Genomic DNA, 21,569 nt, shown 5'->3' with positions numbered 1-21,569 from the left:
GAGGAGCCCTCGGCGCTCGCCCCCTCAGCCGCAGCAGTGCCGAGGCGGGCGGGCGGGCGGGCACCGCCGTCGCGCCCGGCCCGCTCGCCCCTGAACGGCGGGCGGGCGCGGGACGTTTGCCTCCCTCAGGGAGGTGAGATGCTGGCGAAGGTGTGCAGCACTCACGGGTGCCGGAGGTTCAGGGCCCGGCGGGGAAAGGGAGCCACGCTCTGGCGGCCTTGGGGAGCTGAGACCAAACATCAGAGCAGACGCAGCATAACCTGACTTTCCTCTGTATTTGTGCTGCACTAGTGTAACCTCGGGTACTTCAGTGAGTCCCGCTTAATTTAAAGCGATGCGGACAAGGGGGGCGCTGAGGCCTTACACCTAAGGGCAAGTCGGGCAGTGCTTCGTACCTGACCACAAGAGCAGCCCCTAGTCCTGTGGTGGTACTCCGCCAGGGCACAAGTCTCCTCGGCCCCACTCTGTCTGCAAGCCCTGCGCAAGTGTCCCTCATCCTCTAGCGCGTCTCGGCTGGCACCTCGCTCTTGTGGTCAGGCGGCTGGAGGGAGCCCATCCCATCTGAATTTCACATAAACAGAAGTCACAGACAGTCCGAGGTTTACACATGCATGTGAAGTTATGCCTTACTTTTTAAAAGACTTTGGGAGATCCAGCTTCTTAGTTTACTTTTCTAAAAAAGAAAATCATTTATTTGCAGCTGGACTACTTGGACCACTGAATCTTCTCATGGGTATGTGCTGGCAGGATCAGACCACGGACATCCATGGGAGGTGAGGGCACTAACTACTTCAAGCATCAGAGTGCTTGCAGTTGCTTTGTAGTATTTTTCTTCCATTTACCAAAGCCAGAAGAATTAATGTTAGAATAGCACTGACAGGACAAATATGAACATTCTTATATTTCAACCTGTCTTTACAGGTTGATTGTAATGGATGATTAGAATCCACTGGGACTGAAATTAGAAGGGCAATGGTACACATAAATGGGAAAATGAACTTACTGAGATATATACAATGAAAACAAAAAATGTGTCTTAAAGCTATAGACAAATATCAGCATTTTTAAAAGTCTCTTCCACATTTTATGGAAGAAATATATTTTCAGAGGAAGTATGTTTTCATTCATTTCAGAAGACATTTTTTCAAGAACACTATGCCTAGAACTGAATATAAAGTAACACAAGAGAAGCCCCAAGATACCAGTTTCCCCTGAACCTCAGTTACTTCCCTCTAAGCTTACAATGGGGCTTCTGGATTCTGAGTCCTGGCTTTTTGATAGGAGCCTGGAAACTTTTGCAACCCTGAGTTCTCATGCTTCCAGGCTCCCAGGTCCGTGTGAGGAAGCCTGGTGTCTCAGGCACAGCTGCATCTCTGAGTATTGTCAGTCCGGGAAGCCAGGCCCTTGGCTGTGTCCTCTGCCAGCTCCATCCCCTGAGCCACAGAACCACTAGTTCCTGGCCTTGGCTGCTCCACAGAAATCTTGAATTGAGTGAAAAAGTCTGTCAAACCCAAGATGTTTCAGATGAAACATTTCAAGCTCAGCAAGCAAAGTCTGTTTGCTTAGCAAACTGTTTCCAGTTGGTCCTAAATGTAACTATTAGATAATATAGTCACAAAAATAATAAATTTATAATGCTGTAGTCCTGTAAAACTAAGATTCCCAAAGCATTTCACAAATGCTGAATCAAGCTTCACAGGCATTCTATGAAGTACATAAATATTAAATAAATTATATTTTATATGGAAAAATTAAGACAATATGTGACAACCACAGAAAAACTAGAAACTACCTCTTTTATGTCCCTCTCACAGTGTTGGATATTTAAATGTGTTAAATGTTAAAAGATAAATGTGCTTGTTTGAAAAATGAAAGAAGGAACTGTTTCTACTGCATGACTTTACACTAATGATCCTTTTTTTCTCCTCTTTTTCAGATATCAGGAGGATGTTTTTGAAACAGTGTGGGCTATCCCTGCAACATCACTCAAGTAAGAACTAGAAAGGTACAAGCTAGTGGTTGTATGACTGCATTTTTGGTAGCCATTTGGGAGGTTTTTGTCCTTTATAATTTGTAAAATTACAAATTTCCCTATAGAGAAGAAAACAGAGGAGTAGAAGTATATTTTAAATGTTACTAAAATGTTATTACTTGTATTTGTCTTTGTTCTTTTTCATTTTGTGGTCCAGCATAAAGTCTTAACAGTGCGGAGCTAAGAGAAGACACATAATGCTTCATTTTTGTCAGATTTTGCCAAAAGATAGATCCAAAGCCTGTTGAGTATTGCTGCTGGTACTCCAAGACTTGCATAGTTCTAAGGCTTGCACTGTTGTCAATTGTTGCATTTTTTTGCAAATAATGAAAATCTTTGGTTTAGTTTTCTAATATTGTCTTGAGAGGAAAGACCTCTTCTCTTCTGCAACTCTGTCTAATTTCATTTTAAAAACCTGCCTGAACTCCGTCATATTTTTGAAGAGCTGAATCTGTTATACTGTACTCTCATTGCGCTCCATTTAATTTGCTATAGTTCCATGTAAGTGAACATGAGTTGACTTCCATGTAATTCATATATATTTGGGGGAGAATTTAGTCCCTCTAACAACCAAGTTAGATATTTCACAAAACTGGACAAAGTACTCTCTGTTTTTCTTTCCTTCTCAGATTCCTTCTTTACCTTTTTTTCTCATTCACTGTTTGCTCCCATTTTAGTGTTTAAAACCCTCTGTTATTAATATAATGTCTTGTCATGGTCTGAATTTTCCTTCACATTCTGAATGACAGCACACAGCATATCTTTTGTCTGTCAGACCAGTATAAAACATCATACAGGTTGAAAAATCAGAAAACCAAGAGAGGGAGACACACTAGAAAGCATTCATATATCATATGCTTACTATATATGTTATCCTTTATGCATAACAGAAAGCATGTATCATCTTGAAAAAATAAAAAGCTTTTGGAATTTTCAAAACAGAAATTAAAACAATTTAGTGAGTAAAAAGGAAGCCAAATAATCAAGAGTTGCTAACTAAGCAGCAACTGCAACAGAAGCAAATACAGAAAATTAGAAAGGTATCTTAATGATTTCGCTAAGGAAGCTGAAAATGTGTAACAATTTACCAAGTTATCAAATTTGATAATCACATATTGCAATGACCACCCACCATTCAAAAAGGGGGAATTTTCTAACATCATCTTCCCAAAAATCCATAGTTGCTCTTAAATTTTGGATTGCACCTACAGAAAATGGCCTATGGGCATAAAAGCCTCCAATCTTAACAGTGCTACAGAATCATTCACAGTGGAAGAATTTGTTAAGGCAGTTAGGGGATTCAAGAATGGGGAATCATCAGATGCAGGCAAAGTATGGGCCAAGCTATGAGGTAAGGTCAGAAAAATATCTGAATAATTTCTCAAGATCTGCAGCAGTACATGGAAAGATGAGAAAGTAGGAAAAGTACTTTCCCACGAAACTGCAAGTTTGGCAGATAATATTGGTGACAGTAACTGGTGTATACATATATTTGAGCTTGACACATGTTTGCAAGGAAAGAAGTTACTACAGTTTTTTAAGTTAACCGCTGGTCATTTGAACTGTAGTAATTACATACACGTTCTTACTTAATGATGTTCCAAAATAAGTGTATTAGCTTAAACTATCTTGAAAGCAGGTTCACATTTAAATTTCCACCATTGCTAACACCAAAATAAATGGACAAAGATAGCTCCACACAGACAACTCTGAAGGTTTCTAGATCTTTGTCTCTTTTCTGAGATGGACTGACAGTTAATGGACAGTCTTTCTAGCAGTCAGAGGTGAAATTGCAGTATCAGTAAATGTATCTAAGCCAGTTTTACTCCGTGGCTCAGGTAACAGTAAAGATGTAAATGGAGTGGCCTACAGTTCTGTAGGAGTTAGTCACACAAACTATTTATCTACACTGGTTAGACTATGGGCAGCTCAAGTGTGCATCAATAAACTGCCATTTTACTTTCCTACTGCATATCCTAACAATTGCAAAGAAGACATAGTAAAAGAGAAGTGTCTATTCCTGAACAGACAGGAATGTCTGTTGAATGTCTGTCTTGAACATAGAGAAAAAAAAAAATTAACATTCACATTTTTAGCATTTAAATGCTTTACCCACAACAAACTTTGCATTCTCCATCAAATAACTAACAGCTGCACAAACTGTGGAAATGAATATGTTATCATGGCATTTTTCCAGCTCAGTCTGGACAAAAAGGTTCTTCTTCATTTCAATAATGTATCATAGTTTTTCTTCCATTATCACCAGTCGTAGAGTCTAAATGGCTAGACACATCAGAGGTATTCCTCAGGCTGAAAATTTCTCAGATTACTTTGTGCGTCTCATATTTAATCTTTGGAAGATGACGAGGATTCTAGCATATTTCATTTATTTTTACTTATTGCAAATCTAATGAAATGATACACTAGGAATCTTTACCACAGGGTGCTGGGTGTCTCTTGAAATTTACCTAGTGTGCTAAGATTTTTATCAGGGAATAGCCAACATTTCACAAGATCAGTTTCTTAATGCTCTAAATGGAGAATAATAAATGGACAGAACTAATACTTTGTGGGGAGTTGACAGCTCAGGGAATTGGTAGTAAGAAAGATTCTGAGGTTTGCTGATGCAGGATTGTTGGTGTGAATACAGAACACTTTGTTGTTTTGTAGCATGACTTTTGTTGGTTTTCATGATAGGGTTTTGGATATGATTTTATGAGATTCTGACTAGGAGTAAAGCTGGCTGAAGAAATTCCGCTCTTAGCTTCTTGTTCCTAATCTGAGCCACAGTCTGTCACTTTCCTGTTTCTTCTGGCATATCTGTTTGTAGGGCCCTGCTGTAAATTGGATTATTAATGTGGTCCATGGTGAAAGTGGGTTTGGGAGGGTCATTTCAATCAATTTAGAGTCCAGCCCCAAACACCCTTGAACAGGCACAAGGGAGGGAGCAATGAATTGCAGCATAGGAGTTTCATGCTCCATTGTATCTGTTGTATGGATAATCAGAGACTCAGTTCTTAACTGACACCATTTTATGCACACTACAACACAAAATATCTTTTAATCTTTATAACTAAGTCATTATTTAACGTTTACAGTAATTTGATCTTAACCTATATACATCTGGCTGAGTTTGATAAGCTTTGCTCCTTATCTCTGTATCCAAATGACAGAAATGTCAGAAGATAATAAGAAACCATAGGATGTAGGCGGGTATAATGTCATTAACACAGTACCCACCCTCTGTAATGCTTATGACGTGACAGAGCACTGGCTATGCCAAAACATGGGGTTTTACAACAAGGCTTACAGTGAATACATACTATGCAATTGGGACACTGAAGCTACACTCACTTACTATACTGCCTCTTACCACTTGCCACTTAGGAGAAATTTTTATTATTATAATCTATTTTTTTATATATTGGTTTTGTTCTTTACCATGCAAAGATGCAATCAGGTCAAGGCTTCGTAGGAACAACTAGACAATGGCCTTTGCTTGGAAAGCTGATAATCTAAAATTAGCCATGACACAATGAGTGTAACAAATAGTATGGAGGGAATGAGGTAAGGAAAAATCAAAGTGGCAGCTGTATGATCATGCAGTGACTCCAGTGAGTCACATGAACATAAAGATGTTCAGTAGTCCTTTGAAAGGTAGAGGATTTACATATGAACTGATAACCAGATCACTTCTTCAGGCTTCACAGAAGTGAATCTCAGATGAGATTTGAAAGATGACAGGGTGGTAACTAAAGGGATTAGAGCCAGAACTTCAGTGAAATGTGTACATGAATAAACTAAATATTACATATGTCAGACAATTTAGTAACAAATGGAATATCTTTCAGAATACTCCTTCAGGCTTCCCTCTGATAGAATGAAATAACTGTTTAAAAAAAAATCCCCTTCCTACTACTGCTGTGTAGACACAAACAACAGTGACACCCCACTTGAACCTCTCTCACACTATGGTAAATTAGCCCTTGATAGCTCTGAGGTCAAGTGAAGCCAAAGGTGGTCTACAGAACAACTTTGGTATCACCAAGAATTTAACCAATTAATTTTATCCAGGGGTTAGAGAGAAACACTAGAAGCAATTGTAGCTGGAGGCTTACTCTCAGCTTTTTCTGTGCTTCTGGATTGTACAAGGTAGAAAAAGTACAGTAATCCAGGTGGATTCCTTAGTACAGAAGGTTGCAGGATGATTTAGAGCATCATATCCTCATGCCTCTGAACCCTGCAGATCCTGACACAGAGATGAGCTAGAGAAGGATCACTGTGGTAACAAAACTGTGTTCTGTCTAACTTGAATTGCCAGATGGCCCTACAGAGCTGCTCTTGAATACGTTGATGGCCTAAGACTGTCAGAAAGTTACCTCTGTTCCTTTCCTATCTTGTGCTGCACAGCTCTGAGTCAAGGTGCTCTGTGACATCAGGCTTGTCTTTTTTTACTAGCAAATCTCTGTCTCTCAGATTCTTAACTCTGAAATGGTCTAAAATATTTAGGTATGTTTGCAAAGTTATGAATACCACTTAGAGAATAATTTTAATAGACTGGACATTTTTCTTCAGATGAAAGATTCCATGTTAACATAATCAAACTTAATTTGATTAACTAATCCAACTTAATTGGGTAAAAAAGACAGTATTAAAGCCTCGGGAATGTTTATAATTTCATTATGCTTACAACCTTTTCACTGTATTTGATTCATGATGCAAAATGACATGGTATAAGGGATGTGTGAAAGACTATTGAAAGTAAGGATTGGAGGAATATTGTTTCATGATCTTGTAGAAAGTGTTAGGACCCTGGTTGTTTAGACTGAACTTTGCATTTGCCTAAAAGTTCTGAAGGTCTTTCTTTACCCGAAGACCATGGAGAATAGTAAGACACCCTAGGGAAACTTGTGTTGTTATTGATTCTTTCCTGACCTAAAGAAACCAGCTGTATGAAACAGATGATAACAGCTTACTTTTCAGTTCCACATGTTCTTTCTTTAGATTATTAGCTGAGATTGTTAACAAGGCAGCCAGTTAGCCCTGGTTGCAGTGGTGGGAATTTTTGTGCTCTAAACACCTGTGCAGTAGGAACAAGGCTGAGCCCAGTGAACATTCATCAGATGATGACAACAATAAATTATTGAAGTGTTGAGCTAGATTTGAAGAGGTAGCACAAAGATAAAAGACTCCAGAGACCCTTTGCAATTCCCTTAGTCATCCATTCCCACTGAAAGCTTCACTTTTGAAGTTTCCAGGAGGCTTCATGTGACCTTTGGTCGTCCTTTTGGTAAGAACTCTTATCTGTCTAGTGCAGCCCCAGGCTCTTTTTTGCTGTTCTACTCAAAAACAGTTATTACGGGATAAACAAACTGTGTTTGCTGATGCACATTCTCAGTTTCCTTATCAGCTGAACAACATGCTTCTCACGCATGTTGGGTCAAATTCACTCCTGGTCCAGCTCCAAGAATTCAAGGGGAGCTGCGCCACGGCTCTCTCGGCGCTCACACCTCCTGAGTATGAAAAAGGCATAACCACTCTATGACAAACCATTGTTTTACAAGTGGGACCTAGAATTTCCTGGTGTTGCAAAGTGTCCTTAGATTGATGATTCCACATCTGAGATATTTTAATAAGCTACCAACATGATACGTAACACTGTTTTATGTAGCTGTCAAGACATTGCAAGATATTGACAGACTGAAGGCTACATTTCTTATTGTAGAACTTCAGTTTTAATGTGATTGTCTCTTTAACATAAATATAAATAGGTAAATAGTCTATCTCAAAACCAGTTAGCAGGTAGTGGAAAATACATCAGTAAAGTTATCTGATATGAGATGAAAGACACGTATCTGAAGAGAAAAGAAAACCAAAACCGTAACCTCAGCCCAGAATCAGAGGCCTGGAAAAGTCAGAAGGCTGGAGACTGAAGTTTAGGGCTCACCTGACCATTGCCCAGGAGATTTCTGCTCAAACCAGTTGTTAGGAGTCAGCCAACATGGTTGAGAATCTACTCCATATACTAAGAAGAATCTAAACCTACTGCCATAGAAAGGGAAAATACATCTTGTTACTGATATCATATGTCATTGAAGCTATGTAGACAGCAGGAGTTATCATACTGTATTTCACTACTGTGAGTATCATCAGTCGGTTATGAATAAGCTTGTCTAAACTCTCACCTGTTAAATTTAGGTGCTTTTGCCTCGTCTCCTATGTCTCAGATGCTCATTTGCTGACATGCTACACTTGTGCATCCAGTGTCATTTGGCTAATCCAGGCCTTTTTGCCATTAGTAGCCTGGCACCCATTTGTGGTAGCTGTCACACAAGAGAAATGCCTTTACATTTTTGTCCTTTAGACAGAGGGCTGCAATGATTAACCAAACAAGAAAACAAAAGCCTATCTTGATTTTCAGGCTTCTTTCATAGCCTTCTTACTCACAAGCTCTTACCAAACAAACCAAGAAGATAGAGCCCTGGAGAGAAAACATCCAGCAATCTTGTGAAGGGTAGCTAGCACAGGGCTGCTGGACTACAAAATCCAAATTAACTTGGGTCATGTGTTAAAAAGGTTATTCTTCTATCAGCACTGTAGAGCAACAGCTACTTTTCACTGACTCCAGCTACCAGTGTTACAGCATCCCCTTCCCCCTGACCTGTTCCAGCACCTTCACAGAAATACAACTTTTTGCACTTCTTTCTTTCACCCCTGGTTACAGGCTTTCACTGAGTTACACCAGTGTACAAATGTAATCAGAATATGTCAGAGAAAGAGTAGAGACGATCATGAAGCATTTAGCAAAAAAGCGTTTTTAACATTTCCATTAAAAAGGAAAAATCTTTTTCCCTGAAAATCTTAAATGGATTTTTCATGTATGATGTGTTTTCTACCAAAAATTTTATATATTTGAAAACCAAGTTTTCAGTAGAAAAACAGTGTAATGGGAGCTTTTTGATCATCCCTGTTACTGAGTAAAGTCTTTGATTATCCTTCAATAATGGTCCTTACTTCTGCTGTTCAAAGTTGTTGGCAAAGAACATAGATAAGGGGGCTTAAGGGTGCTTCAGCATTGCTTGAGTATTGCCACAAACAGTGAAATGGTGACTCTCTCTATATATGTGAAAAATAAACCATAGTTGTCATCAGATGCGTTTATTTTAGCAGAAATTCATCTTATAGTTCCTCACTTACTTACTTTTATGACCCAATGCCCAAATGTCCTTACAGGCTTTTAACTCCTGATTCTGCAAACATGGATGAACTTTATATGCCAGCTTGTCTCTCATACAGGGAGGAGAGTGCTTCATCAGTGTATCAATCACTTTCATATATAATTCACAGAAAGTCACCATTTAAAATATTATTTGAATGTTCAAACTGTATTTGAGAATGTAGGAGGTTTGTATTCGCACTGCTGGGTAAGTGAGGACGTGCAATACTGATACCTATTTCACCAGCAGGTGCAAAACAGCCCATGGCTGAATGGTTACACACAAGTCAAGATATCTGAGTCCTGTTCTTGTATAAGGTTGGCTGAGTTACCATGTGATTTTTAGGCAAGTCATGTTAATCTTGTGCCTCAGTTTCCCCACCTGTGGAGTGGGACTTGTAGCTTAAAAAGGGAAAGAGTGATGGACTAAGGCCATTAATGCTTGCAAGGTACTTGAAGAGTGTTGAATAGAACATGGTATACTTCTGCAAAATATGTTTATTAATTAACTGTCAGAGATCTGCTGGCTTATTAGGATCCTTTTAGAGATATGCCCTCTAATTAGACTAGTACAAAACAACCCACAGCAGGAGGCAATAGGCTGCTTCAGACAAGGTTCAACTTTCTTTCAGTTTAACCTTCATCTCATTGATAGACTTCTGAATCTTAATTTAATTTACAATTCCTTAAATGTTTTCTGATATCATGTCTCAGTCTCTCTGTTCTGTATCTTTTCATGGTTTCTTTTTTGTCATGGGACAGAAGGATAGATGATTTGTTCCAGTGTCCATTAAAATTTCCATTGCCTGCAGTGCAGTATGCTCTATAAAAGAAATGAACCTGCTGCAAGTGAAATAAGCTGATGCTGCACTGTCTTTTTAGAGCAACAAAAATCTTTATAGATTATTTTTCTAAGTGTTACGAATCTCCTTCAAAGTCACAAGTCACTGTTATCAATTAATATACTTAATAGTCTCATTTTCAATTCACATGCAGACCATGCAGGGTCTGTGCTCATCCTGGCAGATGCTTGAAAGCCTTGCCTTTCAGAGATGAAATGTTACCTTGTATATGATGGGGGTAGTAAAGGGGGTGATTCAGGAGCAGAAAGACACGTTAAAGTGCAGCACCTGAGGCCTTCTTATTTTCTGAATTTACAGTCTCAGACTGGCAGTCGTATAAATGAGTGATGCTCTGTGATGTTCTTTTCGAAACAGACTACGAAATTGGCAGGGAGTCTTCAGTTTTGTGCTGATGTGTCCAGAATTCAAATAATTTGATTCTTGGATATGATGACAGTTGGAGGCACAGTATTACCTTGAGAAAAGAGATGGGAGAGACAGCTGCTGTATCCTGTATTGAATTAACAACCGATTCCCATTTACTCTCTCCACTGAAAACTCTGTTATGCAGGATTCTTATTGCCCTTATTCAAGGGCATGGAATTAAAAAGTGATATTCATGGTAATGCTCTCATCTTCCTACCATGACATTGAATAATGGGGACAAAGAAGGGAAATCTTGAATGATGATATGCCTTTTAAAATACTGCTGATATTGAAAACATGTAAAGGACAATGCATTTGAATATTGGCTGATAAAGTCATATTCAGATTATTGTGCTTTTTTTCCTATTACTTTATATAATTTTGCTTTTATTTTTGTCATTGTTTGTGAAACATTTTATTTTCTTATAATTTCAGGAGACGGTCTGTACTGTAAGGAATACACTTGAGAGGAGGATAAAGGTGAAGTGTTGGTTACACTAATTCCAGGAGAAATCTATTCTCTCTCCTCCTGGATCCAAGGAAGAAGAGTTATCAGTAACTTGTGAGTAGTATGAGTTATGAAACTGACTTTAAAGAGTGGTAAGCTGCAATAGTTTGGTAAACAAATCTAATGGCAAAAGAAATGCTAGGAATGACTATAATGTTTTCCTTACACTTTTATACTTAATAGTTGTTTATGGTTTTTTTTAACATCTTCTCTTTGCTGACACACATACTCTATGTTCTTTGATGTCTAAAGGCTTATCTGGCTGGGAAAACTGCATCAACAGACTGCTCTAATTATACAGGCAGAGTAATAGTATTGCTCAAGTGGAGGCTCCAGTGTCATTTTCCACTTTAGCTTAAGGCCTTTCGGAAGTTACATAGACCAAATTAAAATGGTGGTCTTATAAGAAAATAAGAATATCCACCTTGGACACTGCAGCATCTTTTCATTAAAAATGTTTTCATTTAGGTTTTAAAAAATATTTTCCTGTGTACATGATACTGAGTGTATTTCCATTACAAGGTTTTAAAGGATTTTACAAAATAAGTAATAGTACCCCATTTCACAGCTGGGCAACTGGGGAGTAGAATTTTTAACCGTATTTCCATAAGTCACACAGGAAATACTTTCTGATGTGGGAACAAAACCTAGATCTTGCTCTCATTAGTACAAAACCACAAAGCCTCTCTGAACTATTGACACTGCTACCTAATCTCAACCCCAGTGTTAATGAGGCCACTTACACTCAATTTTCAGTCAGATCTGAAAATATGAGTCAGATATGAGGTGGGATCATAGAAATAACTTTGCAGTATGCCTGAGTCAGGTTAAAAATTGCACCAAAAGGGGATTAGGGAATAAGTGTCAAAACTCTTATCTGTAATGAGCTCAATTGATTCTGACCACGTCAATGCTATCTTCATACTAGTATAATTCTGTGATTTCTGTTATACCATCATACTGTATGAGATCAGAATGCGACTGAAAACCTCTTTAATAGCAATTTTGAAAAGTCAAAATCACTGCTTACTTTGTCAAAGTGAATCTCATTTTATCTCCCATTTCTTCTAGCATAGTCATAAATGTCAGCAGAACACTACCTGCTATTTAAAATACATGGCATTCATTCAGAGATTCTTCAGTTGGCAGGTCCATGTGTTATATTAGTGTTCCAGGCTCCCCAGTGCATGACACTCTCTTTGATACCAGTTTGTCTCAATATGCCATTAGTATGTGACTGCAGAGAGATCAGCTTTATAGCTGATTGCTATCTTCCTTAAAATTATCTTGCCATGAACTAGCAGATGTTCATGAAGTTATAAGCGCTCCTCTCCCCTGCTTGTACAGCAGTGCTGTCAAGGTATATTTACCTAGGGAAAGCAGAAGCATGAAAGGAGAGGGGCTCTGCAGGAGACATAGCAACAGTGTGACAGGGTATGATGACCTGGAAAGCTTTAAAGGCATCTGCCACTAAGTGTTGTTACTCCCTTGTCTGGTGATGAGGAGCTTGCTACGTGTATACACTCCCACATGCAGAACTGAAGAATGATTGTGCACCTGCACCCTGCATTAACATCATGTTACATCCAGCCCTGCATTTTCAGCAAGCTGTGTAAACTAGGGAACAGGGATATTGAGACTCAGTTTCTAGCTGGACAGAATGTTGGTAAAGAGCTGCTGATGATGAAGAGAGATGATAGCTGTATTCTCCTTGTTCTGGGTGCATAGCCTTATTGCCTGTGCTGGCCTGGATATATTTTAGGTTGAGTTATAATTATACCAGCTGCCTGTGGCCTCCAGAGGTCAGCATATCACTTGAGAAGAACTGAATTGCAGAGCACTGAGGCTATGTTTTCTCCCTTCAAACACGATCCTGTTTTGTCCCCTATATAGTTTCCAACTTCAGCAGTAGTAAGAAGATTTGAAGCTTTTTGCCCCCAACACTAGTTGTGACAACAAAGCAAAAAAAGAGCTCTCAGAAAAGCCATTTGAAAAGTCAAGATGTTGGCATTGCACTACCGCTTGGATGAGAGATCCTTTAAGTGACAAATTTACTGAAAAGAATCTGACAAATAGATAATCTCCATCTGTTTAGATGCTACTGCTTATACTTTAGTACTGATGGGGTGTATGGACATACCAACCATTTTCTGAGTCTTGTTCAATTTTTTGCTATAAGCTTGATTTCTGAATACACGCTTGAACACCACATGCAATTCTAGTGACACTCTCAAAAAGGATAAAGTAGAACTAGAAAATGTACAAAGACGAGGAATAGAGGTTATTGGAGGTGTGGAACAGCTTTCATGCAACACGAAACTTAGACTATATCTCAGAAAGAAAAAAATTGGAGGGGATACAATATGAGTCTTTAAAGTCAGGTATAGTGCAAAGAAAGTCTACAGAAAATGACTGTTCATTATCTCCCATGATATGATGGGCACCTAGTGAAGTTATCAGGCAGCAGGTTTTAAAATAAACACATCATGGAATTAGAATGTGAAAATTATTGCTTTAGGACATTACGGAGGCCGGAAGTGTAAAAGAGTCAAAAAAAAGGGACTAGGCAGACTCATGGAGAATAGGTGTACGAGTCGCTATTAAGCAGAGGAGTCTGAAAGCAAGCTCAAACAAAGGCTTCATGAAGAGCACCTCATTCCATGCTTGCCTTGCTCTATGCTTCCCTAAGCAGCCACTGCTTTTTGCTGTTGGGAGTAAGATACCTAATGTCCACTTTTGTCCAGACCAGGCATGTTTGTCATGTTCTTAACATTACTATTCAGATAAGAAACTCCCTTTTAGCTTAAGAAGCAAGAGACAGCAGTCTTTGCAAGAAGGGCTCTGAATTTAATTCTAACACCAGCAAGTATTGATTGACTCTAGTTTTATTATACTGGATTCAATAATCCAGAGCTAAATCAGGACCAGCTACCTTTCTCAGAGACCCTAATCCTACATGGTCTCTTCTGAGATCAGATGGCCTCTGTCTTTTTGTTGCAAAGGAACCCCCAAATGGTTTTCTCTGTGTGGCAGCCAGCCATAAAACATCCTCATAAACACCAAAGAGCCTCAGTGTCACACAATACTATCTGATTTCTCCTTGTCATGAAGAACTCTACGAAGCTTATTCAGACCGGTCAGTGTTTTCATATTACTGGTTTGAAAAATGCCCTGAAGCGAATCAAATATGTGTCAGCTGTAGTCCAAATGTAGAAACCCTGCTACAAAAAACATCCAGTCCAGCTCCAAATAAAAAGGAAATAACAACACTCAAATCTTCTGTTATTTTTATTAAAGCTGCAGAGTCTTACTACACACAACAAATATTTTATCGATATAATCTAAGTTAATAAAATAGTTGAACAACTCTTTAGAATTATATTTGTATAGAAATGATCTGTGGAACATCTCATCTTGAAACAGCAATGCCTGAAAACAACTATTCAGCAGGATATTTTTAAAGAACAGTTTGAGACTAGAGGATGCACTGTTCATTCTCACAGAAAAAAAAATCCATGCAAAAATAACCCCTACCCTCTTCCCGCTTTCTCTCCTATCCAAAGTGTAAGGCCTTGTAGAATGACCACATAAATGACTGGCCCTTTTTTTCCAGTATCCTTCTTTATGTCTACATTAGGAGCTGTTGTCTAAACTGAGTAACTAAAAAAAGATGAAAAGAAAAATCAGTTGCACAATCCTAGTCTGCAGGTGACAAAGTCATAACATCTCTTTACATCAGTCACGACCGTATTTCCAGTTACGAGAATTCATTATCACATTGTGTTTGTTCCTCAACTCTTGCCTACATGGCTGATGTCAGTTATTGTCAATACGCCTTTTTTAACAGAAGTCAGTCTATCTACTATTGCTTCAGTCTCCCTTCTTCACTTATATGTAGTTTAGATTCTACGTAGTGCTGCTTGAAAAGGGCCTACTCTGTGGTATTTCCCCCCACTTTAGACAAAGCACATAGCTCAAGTGATTATCTCCTCACTGCAGCTATTCATCTGTGTCACCTGTGAGATGTCTTTTATAGACTATGAGGCATGTCTTTGCTATATCATCCCATTTATCTTAGTCCACTCATAGATGTCCTGTTCACATACTATGTCTGAGTTGATGAGGAGATATCTGTCCCCAACACAGAAATGCTTCTGGCAGGCAGCACATTTGAAGCATTCAAGGTGATACACTTTGTCCTTCACCCGCATGGTCATCTCATAAGCCCGGATTCGCTTGTCACAGGAGGCACAGAGGCCATCTTGGCCAAAGAGCCTAAAACAACAACAACAACAACAAAGAAGTAAGCAGATTTCTATTGCAGGAGAGATGGGGAAAAATTAAAAAAGGACACAACATCAGTGCCTTGTTCCATTAGTCATAGTATTGACAAGATACATAGAGGTCACATGGAAAGCTGCTGAGCAGAGCTCTAAACTTTGCAATACCAAAATCTGAAGTAGCAAGTTCAAGGTCCTCGCCTATTTTCAATGTAATTGATTTTTGTGATCAACAACCTTATTCTGAAAGTGTTGAGAAGTTTCAGTAGCAGTAAAGGTTCTCTGGATCATACCATAAATTTGTGCCATGCTAATACTTGCTCCCACTTGTACAATCAATAGAAATTACCTTTCAGTTGATAAATTTTGCCTGTCTTCAGCTGTTGCTATTGTACAGTTTACAGAAAGTTGACAAATGCTGTGATTTAATATTCCACCACGTTTTTGTTGCCTCTGCATTTGAGATTCTTTCAAACTCAAACATTTTTATATGCATGAAATCACTCCTGCTCAGTTTCAGAAGGATACATACCAAGACCCTCTAGACACCTATGTTAGCCCAAATAATTTTATCATCTGGATTGCTCTTTCATCCACATAAAGAAGCCCTGTTGAGATCATCATTACTGTGTTGTCTATTAAAAGGAGCCTCTAATGAATGCACTGCATAGCCCTCTCATAGCCTGCAGTACCACACTCGACTGGAACAGTCTGACATGCTCAGCTATGTGTGATGACAGCAGAAATGCCAGCCTTCCATGCAGTCTGCTGATTACAGAGTTTGTAAGTCCAATCATTAATAAATAAGCACCAACATATTATTTTCTTCTTATAAAAGAAGAAGAAAAAGGGGAGAAATGCAATATATTACTTGTTCAAAGTATACACCTATTAAGTTTGACTTCTAAGTTTCCATAATAATTCTGGAAATTGTTTGTCCACCTCCTATACTTTTCTTACATATACTGCATTTGCTTTATATAGCCTTCTGAGTTGGAAAAAGAATACCCACTAAATTAAGCGAGATATTTACGGGGAAAATACATCATTTCTTTTGTCTACCAGGAGATGTCAGTGTTCACTTCTGCCCAAAGAAAGTAATAAAAGGTTACACAAAGCTGCAAATTTTCTTAGTAACAGAAGATAATATATGTCTCATTATTCAGTAAATAAAAACATTCAGTTTCACTGCAGGAAAATATATTAATTGTATTCCCATATGGTTCATTGCTTCCATTTTATGATGAAAAGAATTTGGAAAGTTCATTGGCAGGATGTTGTGTATGCAGAGTATTTACATTTGTCTCATAAGCGGAACTCAATTTTTCAATTTCTGCTTGGCAAAATTCCCATTGGAAAAGCCCTGGGATGCAATAATTAGGACTCCACTGAGTTTTTGTTTTAGTTTTTACTGGCAGGTAAAGTAGACATCAGTAAGGTAGCTGAAAAAATATAAAATACCAAGTTATTCTATTCCACAAACTTCCTGTAACACTAGGGATCCATTATAATAAATGGTATACAACCAGCACAGCAAAGATCAATACATTTAATTGTAACCAAGAATATAAAGATCCTGTGTTATCAGTTTGTTGGGAAATATATAAATCTTAATGTAATTTTTCTACTTACAAATTTTGACAAATCAGATAGGCAGAGACATTAATGAAAATATTTGTAACAAGTGGATCTGTAGGATCTGATTCAGCAAAATGTTTAAGTTCATGTCTGTTCAGGTCCAGGCTTAAGAATGATAAAAATCTACTGGGTCCAACTTAGCAGGATCAAACTTTCCTGTACTGAGCTGTAGCTTTGCAATAAACATACAGCACATAGTGTCCTTCTGCTTGAAGTGTTCTAGAGAACTTTGCCAGTGATGCCAAAAGAGACAGAGATCAGTCCATGTCTGAAAGACACTTACTTCAGAAACTATACAAGTGCAGCAGCCCTGCTGATCAGTGGAATCAAGCATCTCTTATTTAGGTGGTATTACTGCATTGGCAAAATGAATTGAATTCAATTACCTTGAATACCATATTCTTAAATGAGAGCACTAAATGGTCTTTCATCAGTAGTTGATCTTGGCACTTGTTTTTATATACATTTCAAGTCAAAGGCAATACTTGCGGAAGCACAGAACTACTTAAAACCATGTCAGGGAACTGGCTTACTGTCAGCTTGGAGGGAGGAGTCATTCTCACTGAAATTCATCACCTTTTCCCAATTCCCTCCTAAGAGAATGCCATGCACATGCTGAGATGGCACAGTTAGCTTGGAGCTATCAGATGGGGCAGCATCACTTAGCAAATGGTGTTTGTTGTGTTACAACTGTGACTACTGTGAGCCTTTACGCTTAAGAGGTAATCAAAGCGAATCCCTTATGGATCTTTATTCACTACCTCTACATTCATTACATTACTGAGCAAATGTGAAATGACAGAAAGAAGGGGAGCTAGGGTAGGATAAGTGGATTGGGGAAGCTGTATACCTGAGATAGTCCCTTCTGCAGAGCTTCCTGCCCAGTTTATAATACAGCCGTCTCCCCACTTCTCCAAGCCTGCACCCGCATAGGTCGCAGCTGAGGCAGTCCTCGTGCCAGTACTGATCGATGGCTTTCAGGAAATACCGGTCCCCGATGTTCTGCTGGCAGCCACCACATGTCAGCAGTGAAGGGGGAATTTGGAGCACTTCATCCACTGGCTCCCTGAGAGAATGAAAGAATCATTGGAGAAGGCAAATGTACTTTGAAACCATGCAATTGAGAAGGAGAAGAAGGAAAAACAAAACAAAAGGTTGGCCAAGTTAGAACATGTATTATGTCCTCATTTTTTGTCTCAGCAAAGTGAAGGATTTATCCCCTTCTGACATGAGAGGGAGCAGAACTTTGCTCTTCTTTTGCTTAAAAAAAAAAAGCTTAAAATTTAAGGAGTTAAAGCATCAGAAAACGTGCTAATTTTTTATTTTCCTGCAAAGAATAATGCATAATCATGACAATGTCTGTACCACCCATGTGCATTCATTGCTGTAAAGACATTTAGTATGTTATTAGCACATTAGTATCTGTATAGTACATCATTTTTCTTCTGCTGGACAGAATGTGAATTGCTCAGTCATGAGTTTTGATCCATGCAACTCTATACAAGAAATAATTCTCCCATAACATGATTCTTGCATGATTGAGGACTACAGTTTTTCAAAAAGATGCCTGGATTCACTAATTTTTAGAAATGGTGATTGTGTATCTGTGTATTCTGATGGATACCAGCAACTACGAAGTCCTTGGACCTATTATAATACTCTTGGCATTTTCAAGTAATTTTCTTCGACACTTCTTTTCCCTGAAGAGAATAACTTTTTTCCAACAAGGTTTTTAAGATTTAACAATAAACAACTGTAAGTAAACTGATCAACCCATATAACCTCTGGATTTACCTCTAAATTAGTGGAAAATCTCAGCATTACCATAAAGCATCTGTGCATAAACCCAAAAATGTATGAGCCTATCTTGTAAACCGATCTTGCAGTCTTGTGGCTGTAGTGCTGCTAGAATCAAAGGGAATTCTGTCTCTCTGAGGGCTAAAGGGCTCAAAAGGATACCTGAGAATGTCCTCCAGGGTTTTTACATGGAATCAACTTTTTTTGGGGAAACATAAATTTATAGACTAAGTCTGGAGATGGCATCTCTCTGAACAGTATTCAATGAATAAATACAACAGATGAGACTGTTGCCCAACTGATTTAAGTTTTGCTGTTTTCTTTAATTTTACTAGATCTTACTGCAGGACTTCTTCACATCCTTCTGCTGAATGCAGCTAAGGACATGAATCCCATGAGGTGGGTCTCATCCTGGTTCTATGCCAACAAAACTCTAGTGTTGTCAAACAATTAATTGGGATTTACACATCCCTGCGTGAAAAGAGGCACGAATCTTTATTGTGATATTGCACCAACTATTCATGCATGATATTTTTTCCATTTTTAAAAAGCTCTGAAATCTAGGATGGTTCTGATAATACCAGGGGATAAAGCAATAATTTTCTTCAAATCTACTTTCTTAAGGAGTTCTCTTCCTTACCTCTTTGTGTAATTTTACAACTTCTGCCAAAAAAGATCAGCAAAAATTAAAAGAAAGGTGTGTGAGCTCAGTTCTGCAAGGTTTGCAATGACCTGACACTGCCACTGAGGGCCTCATCCAAACCCCAGGGAAGTTAATAAAAAGACTATCGGATCAATCCTTTAAGCACTCGCTTAATTTTAAACCTGTGGCTAGTGACAAGGAAGTCATTTGTTTGCACATTTATGCTTATCTGCTTTGCTGGATCTTGACCAAGCAGCTCAATGACTGGCAGATGTAGCCCCAAATTGTTTAATACATTATTCAGTCCTCACTGTTGCACACTGTCTGTCAACATTTTGTTTCTGTCGCTGTTCTGCCCTCCACCAGGCTGGTGGGGGCAGAGTGGAACTACACTGATAGGAAAGAATCAGGCTACTCGGAGTTTCCAGCAGGCTGCTGGAAAAATTATTTTACTACTGCTTCAAGTAGGTTTATGTAGAGTGTTCTCAATGCTTATTTACTGGGTCAGCAGCTTTCTAGGCAAAAAATTACTTTCTTCAGCATGCAGAAATGACCAGTGGTCGAAAACTTCCATGCTGAGAAACAGTTTCCGTTTAGACAAGCTGAGCCCTAAGATGTTATCTGATTGCATCCCGTTCTGGTTTTCACTCTCCAAAGTTTAAATTGCTGTGCCCTAAAAGTTTTGTTATAACATCCCACTCCTACCAGCTCTCTGTACTGTGCATTTCTATGAAAATCGTGGGGAACTTTGTATGTGATCAGGCTCCACTTTTTCAAAGTTTATTCTTTTGTGCCACATGCTTCCTTTCCTAAAGTGTGGGCTCCACTTGGACAAGCTCTGAGAGCCTTCCACTAGAACATGCAACTATAAAGGAATAGACATTATTATCCTTTAACTGAAGCTTCAGATGTACCCCAGAATATTTCATCTCATAGATGGTTCAGGAATCACAAGCCAGTTCTCTGAATGCCCTAGAGTCCGGAACAGGCTGACGGATGTTTACGCAGAACAGAATTTCTGTTTTAAGCATTAGCCTTTTGATGTTCATAGATTTCTAAGCCAGTACTTAGTCACTAGAACACAAAGTAGGTAAATAAATAAGTACTGCTAAAACTTTGTACTTCGAGCCTGGATGCCATACACCTACGAAGTTAGATGATAATTTCTTAAAAACAGTATGAAATAAAAAAATGTAACAAATACAAAACATCAAATGTAACATGGCATGAATCGATTTAATCCACATAAGAAACACTTCGTGTGTTCACTTGAGACTTCAAGAAAAGACCCCAAGTGAAACAAATCACACACAAATGACTAAAGTTTACTAAGAGTACTGTTTTAAGCCTTATCTGAGAATGGGGATTTTACAATTTTTTTCTTCTCTCTTATGATGCCAGACAAGTATAACTGCAGTTATTCAAATGTACAGCAATGAAGTGGCACTGTGGTGTTATTCTGAGTTAACGTGCCTCTTGCAAGTATGGTGACTGCATGCGCTTGGATTCGGAAGGGATGGGATGGCTGCTGAACATAGACAGAAAAACACGGTCATAATGTCAGAGTCGGTCCCTTCCATGAACGTAGGGAGGAAAATAGGGAGGAAAATTCTCATCTTCTACATCCTTCCCATCAGTCAAGGCTTTCTCCATGGCCAGTGCCTTTGCAGACACCCTGCCCCCACCAAAGCAGTTCATACAAGCTCTTGAAAGTTGAAAGCGCCTTGCATTATGAAAATGTGGAAGTTGGGCGCCCATCAGATAGCAGCTCTGACCTTTCGCTGTAATCAGCTACAGCGAGTTAGGCAGATCAAACATGGGGCAGAGAGAGTGTGTCAAAATGGAAACAAGTTGAGTTTTGGAAAGCATTATGCCTTCCACCTCCCCGAATCACTCCCCGCACCCCTGGATCCCGAGACCGGGCGCAAAATGCCCGGCCCGTGCGGCATTGCGCCCGGAGGCTGCTCCAGCGGGTGTTTCCCAGAACTTGGGGGCTCCGATCAACCCATAACCCGGCGTCAACTCAACGTGGGGCCAGGGCCGGGGCCGCAGCCCGCGGAGGCGCCGGCGGCTCGGGCAGCCCGGCCGCCCCGGGCCCGGGCTGCCGCTGCCGCTGCCTCCCGGGGCTGCGACCCCGGCTGCCGCCCGGGGATGCTACGCGGGGCTGCCGCCCGGGGCTGCGACCCC

The 21,569-nt window shown here is 39.3% G+C and overlaps 2 protein-coding genes and 1 long non-coding RNA gene across 31 annotated transcripts in view; 1 reads left to right on the top strand and 2 right to left on the bottom strand.

Annotated features, from left to right (window-relative positions):
* The window catches only part of FBXO3 (F-box protein 3), a 36,063-nt gene extending 28,061 nt beyond the window's left edge, over positions 1-8,002 (bottom strand). For 3 of the 4 annotated variants that reach the window (XM_026089378.1, XM_026089382.1, XM_026089383.1), the window contains exon 1: positions 396-511. In XM_026089378.1, the coding sequence (XP_025945163.1) occupies positions 396-496 (101 nt within the window). In that variant the 5' untranslated portion in view covers positions 497-511. Of the gene's footprint in view, positions 1-395; positions 512-7,979 lie in introns of those variants that run through there. The other variant, XM_026089380.1, reaches the window with a different exon arrangement.
* LOC112977264 overlaps positions 65-21,569 on the top strand; it is a 66,529-nt gene continuing 45,024 nt past the window's right edge. For 12 of the 25 annotated variants that reach the window (XR_003257420.1, XR_003257415.1, XR_003257409.1 and 9 more), the window contains exons 1-4: positions 606-773; positions 1,937-2,005; positions 10,952-11,078; positions 19,075-19,138. This is a non-coding gene — a long non-coding RNA (uncharacterized LOC112977264). The other 13 variants (XR_003257411.1, XR_003257412.1, XR_003257425.1 and 10 more) reach the window with 11 other exon arrangements.
* LMO2 (LIM domain only 2) overlaps positions 14,295-21,569 on the bottom strand; it is an 8,276-nt gene continuing 1,001 nt past the window's right edge. For both annotated transcript variants that reach the window (XM_026089392.1, XM_026089393.1), the window contains exons 3-4: positions 17,793-18,008; positions 14,295-15,299 (exon numbers count right to left, since the gene is read on the bottom strand). In XM_026089392.1, the coding sequence (XP_025945177.1) occupies positions 15,080-15,299; positions 17,793-18,008 (436 nt within the window). In that variant the 3' untranslated portion in view covers positions 14,295-15,079. The remainder of the gene's footprint in view (positions 15,300-17,792; positions 18,009-21,569) is intronic.

The sequence above is a fragment of the Apteryx rowi genome, unplaced genomic scaffold (assembly GCF_003343035.1).
Source record: "Apteryx rowi isolate R43461 unplaced genomic scaffold, aptRow1 scaffold_81, whole genome shotgun sequence".
Taxonomy (NCBI): domain Eukaryota; kingdom Metazoa; phylum Chordata; class Aves; order Apterygiformes; family Apterygidae; genus Apteryx; species Apteryx rowi.
Note: the sequence above shows the minus strand (reverse complement) of the source record. Positions and strands in the feature narration are given on the sequence as shown.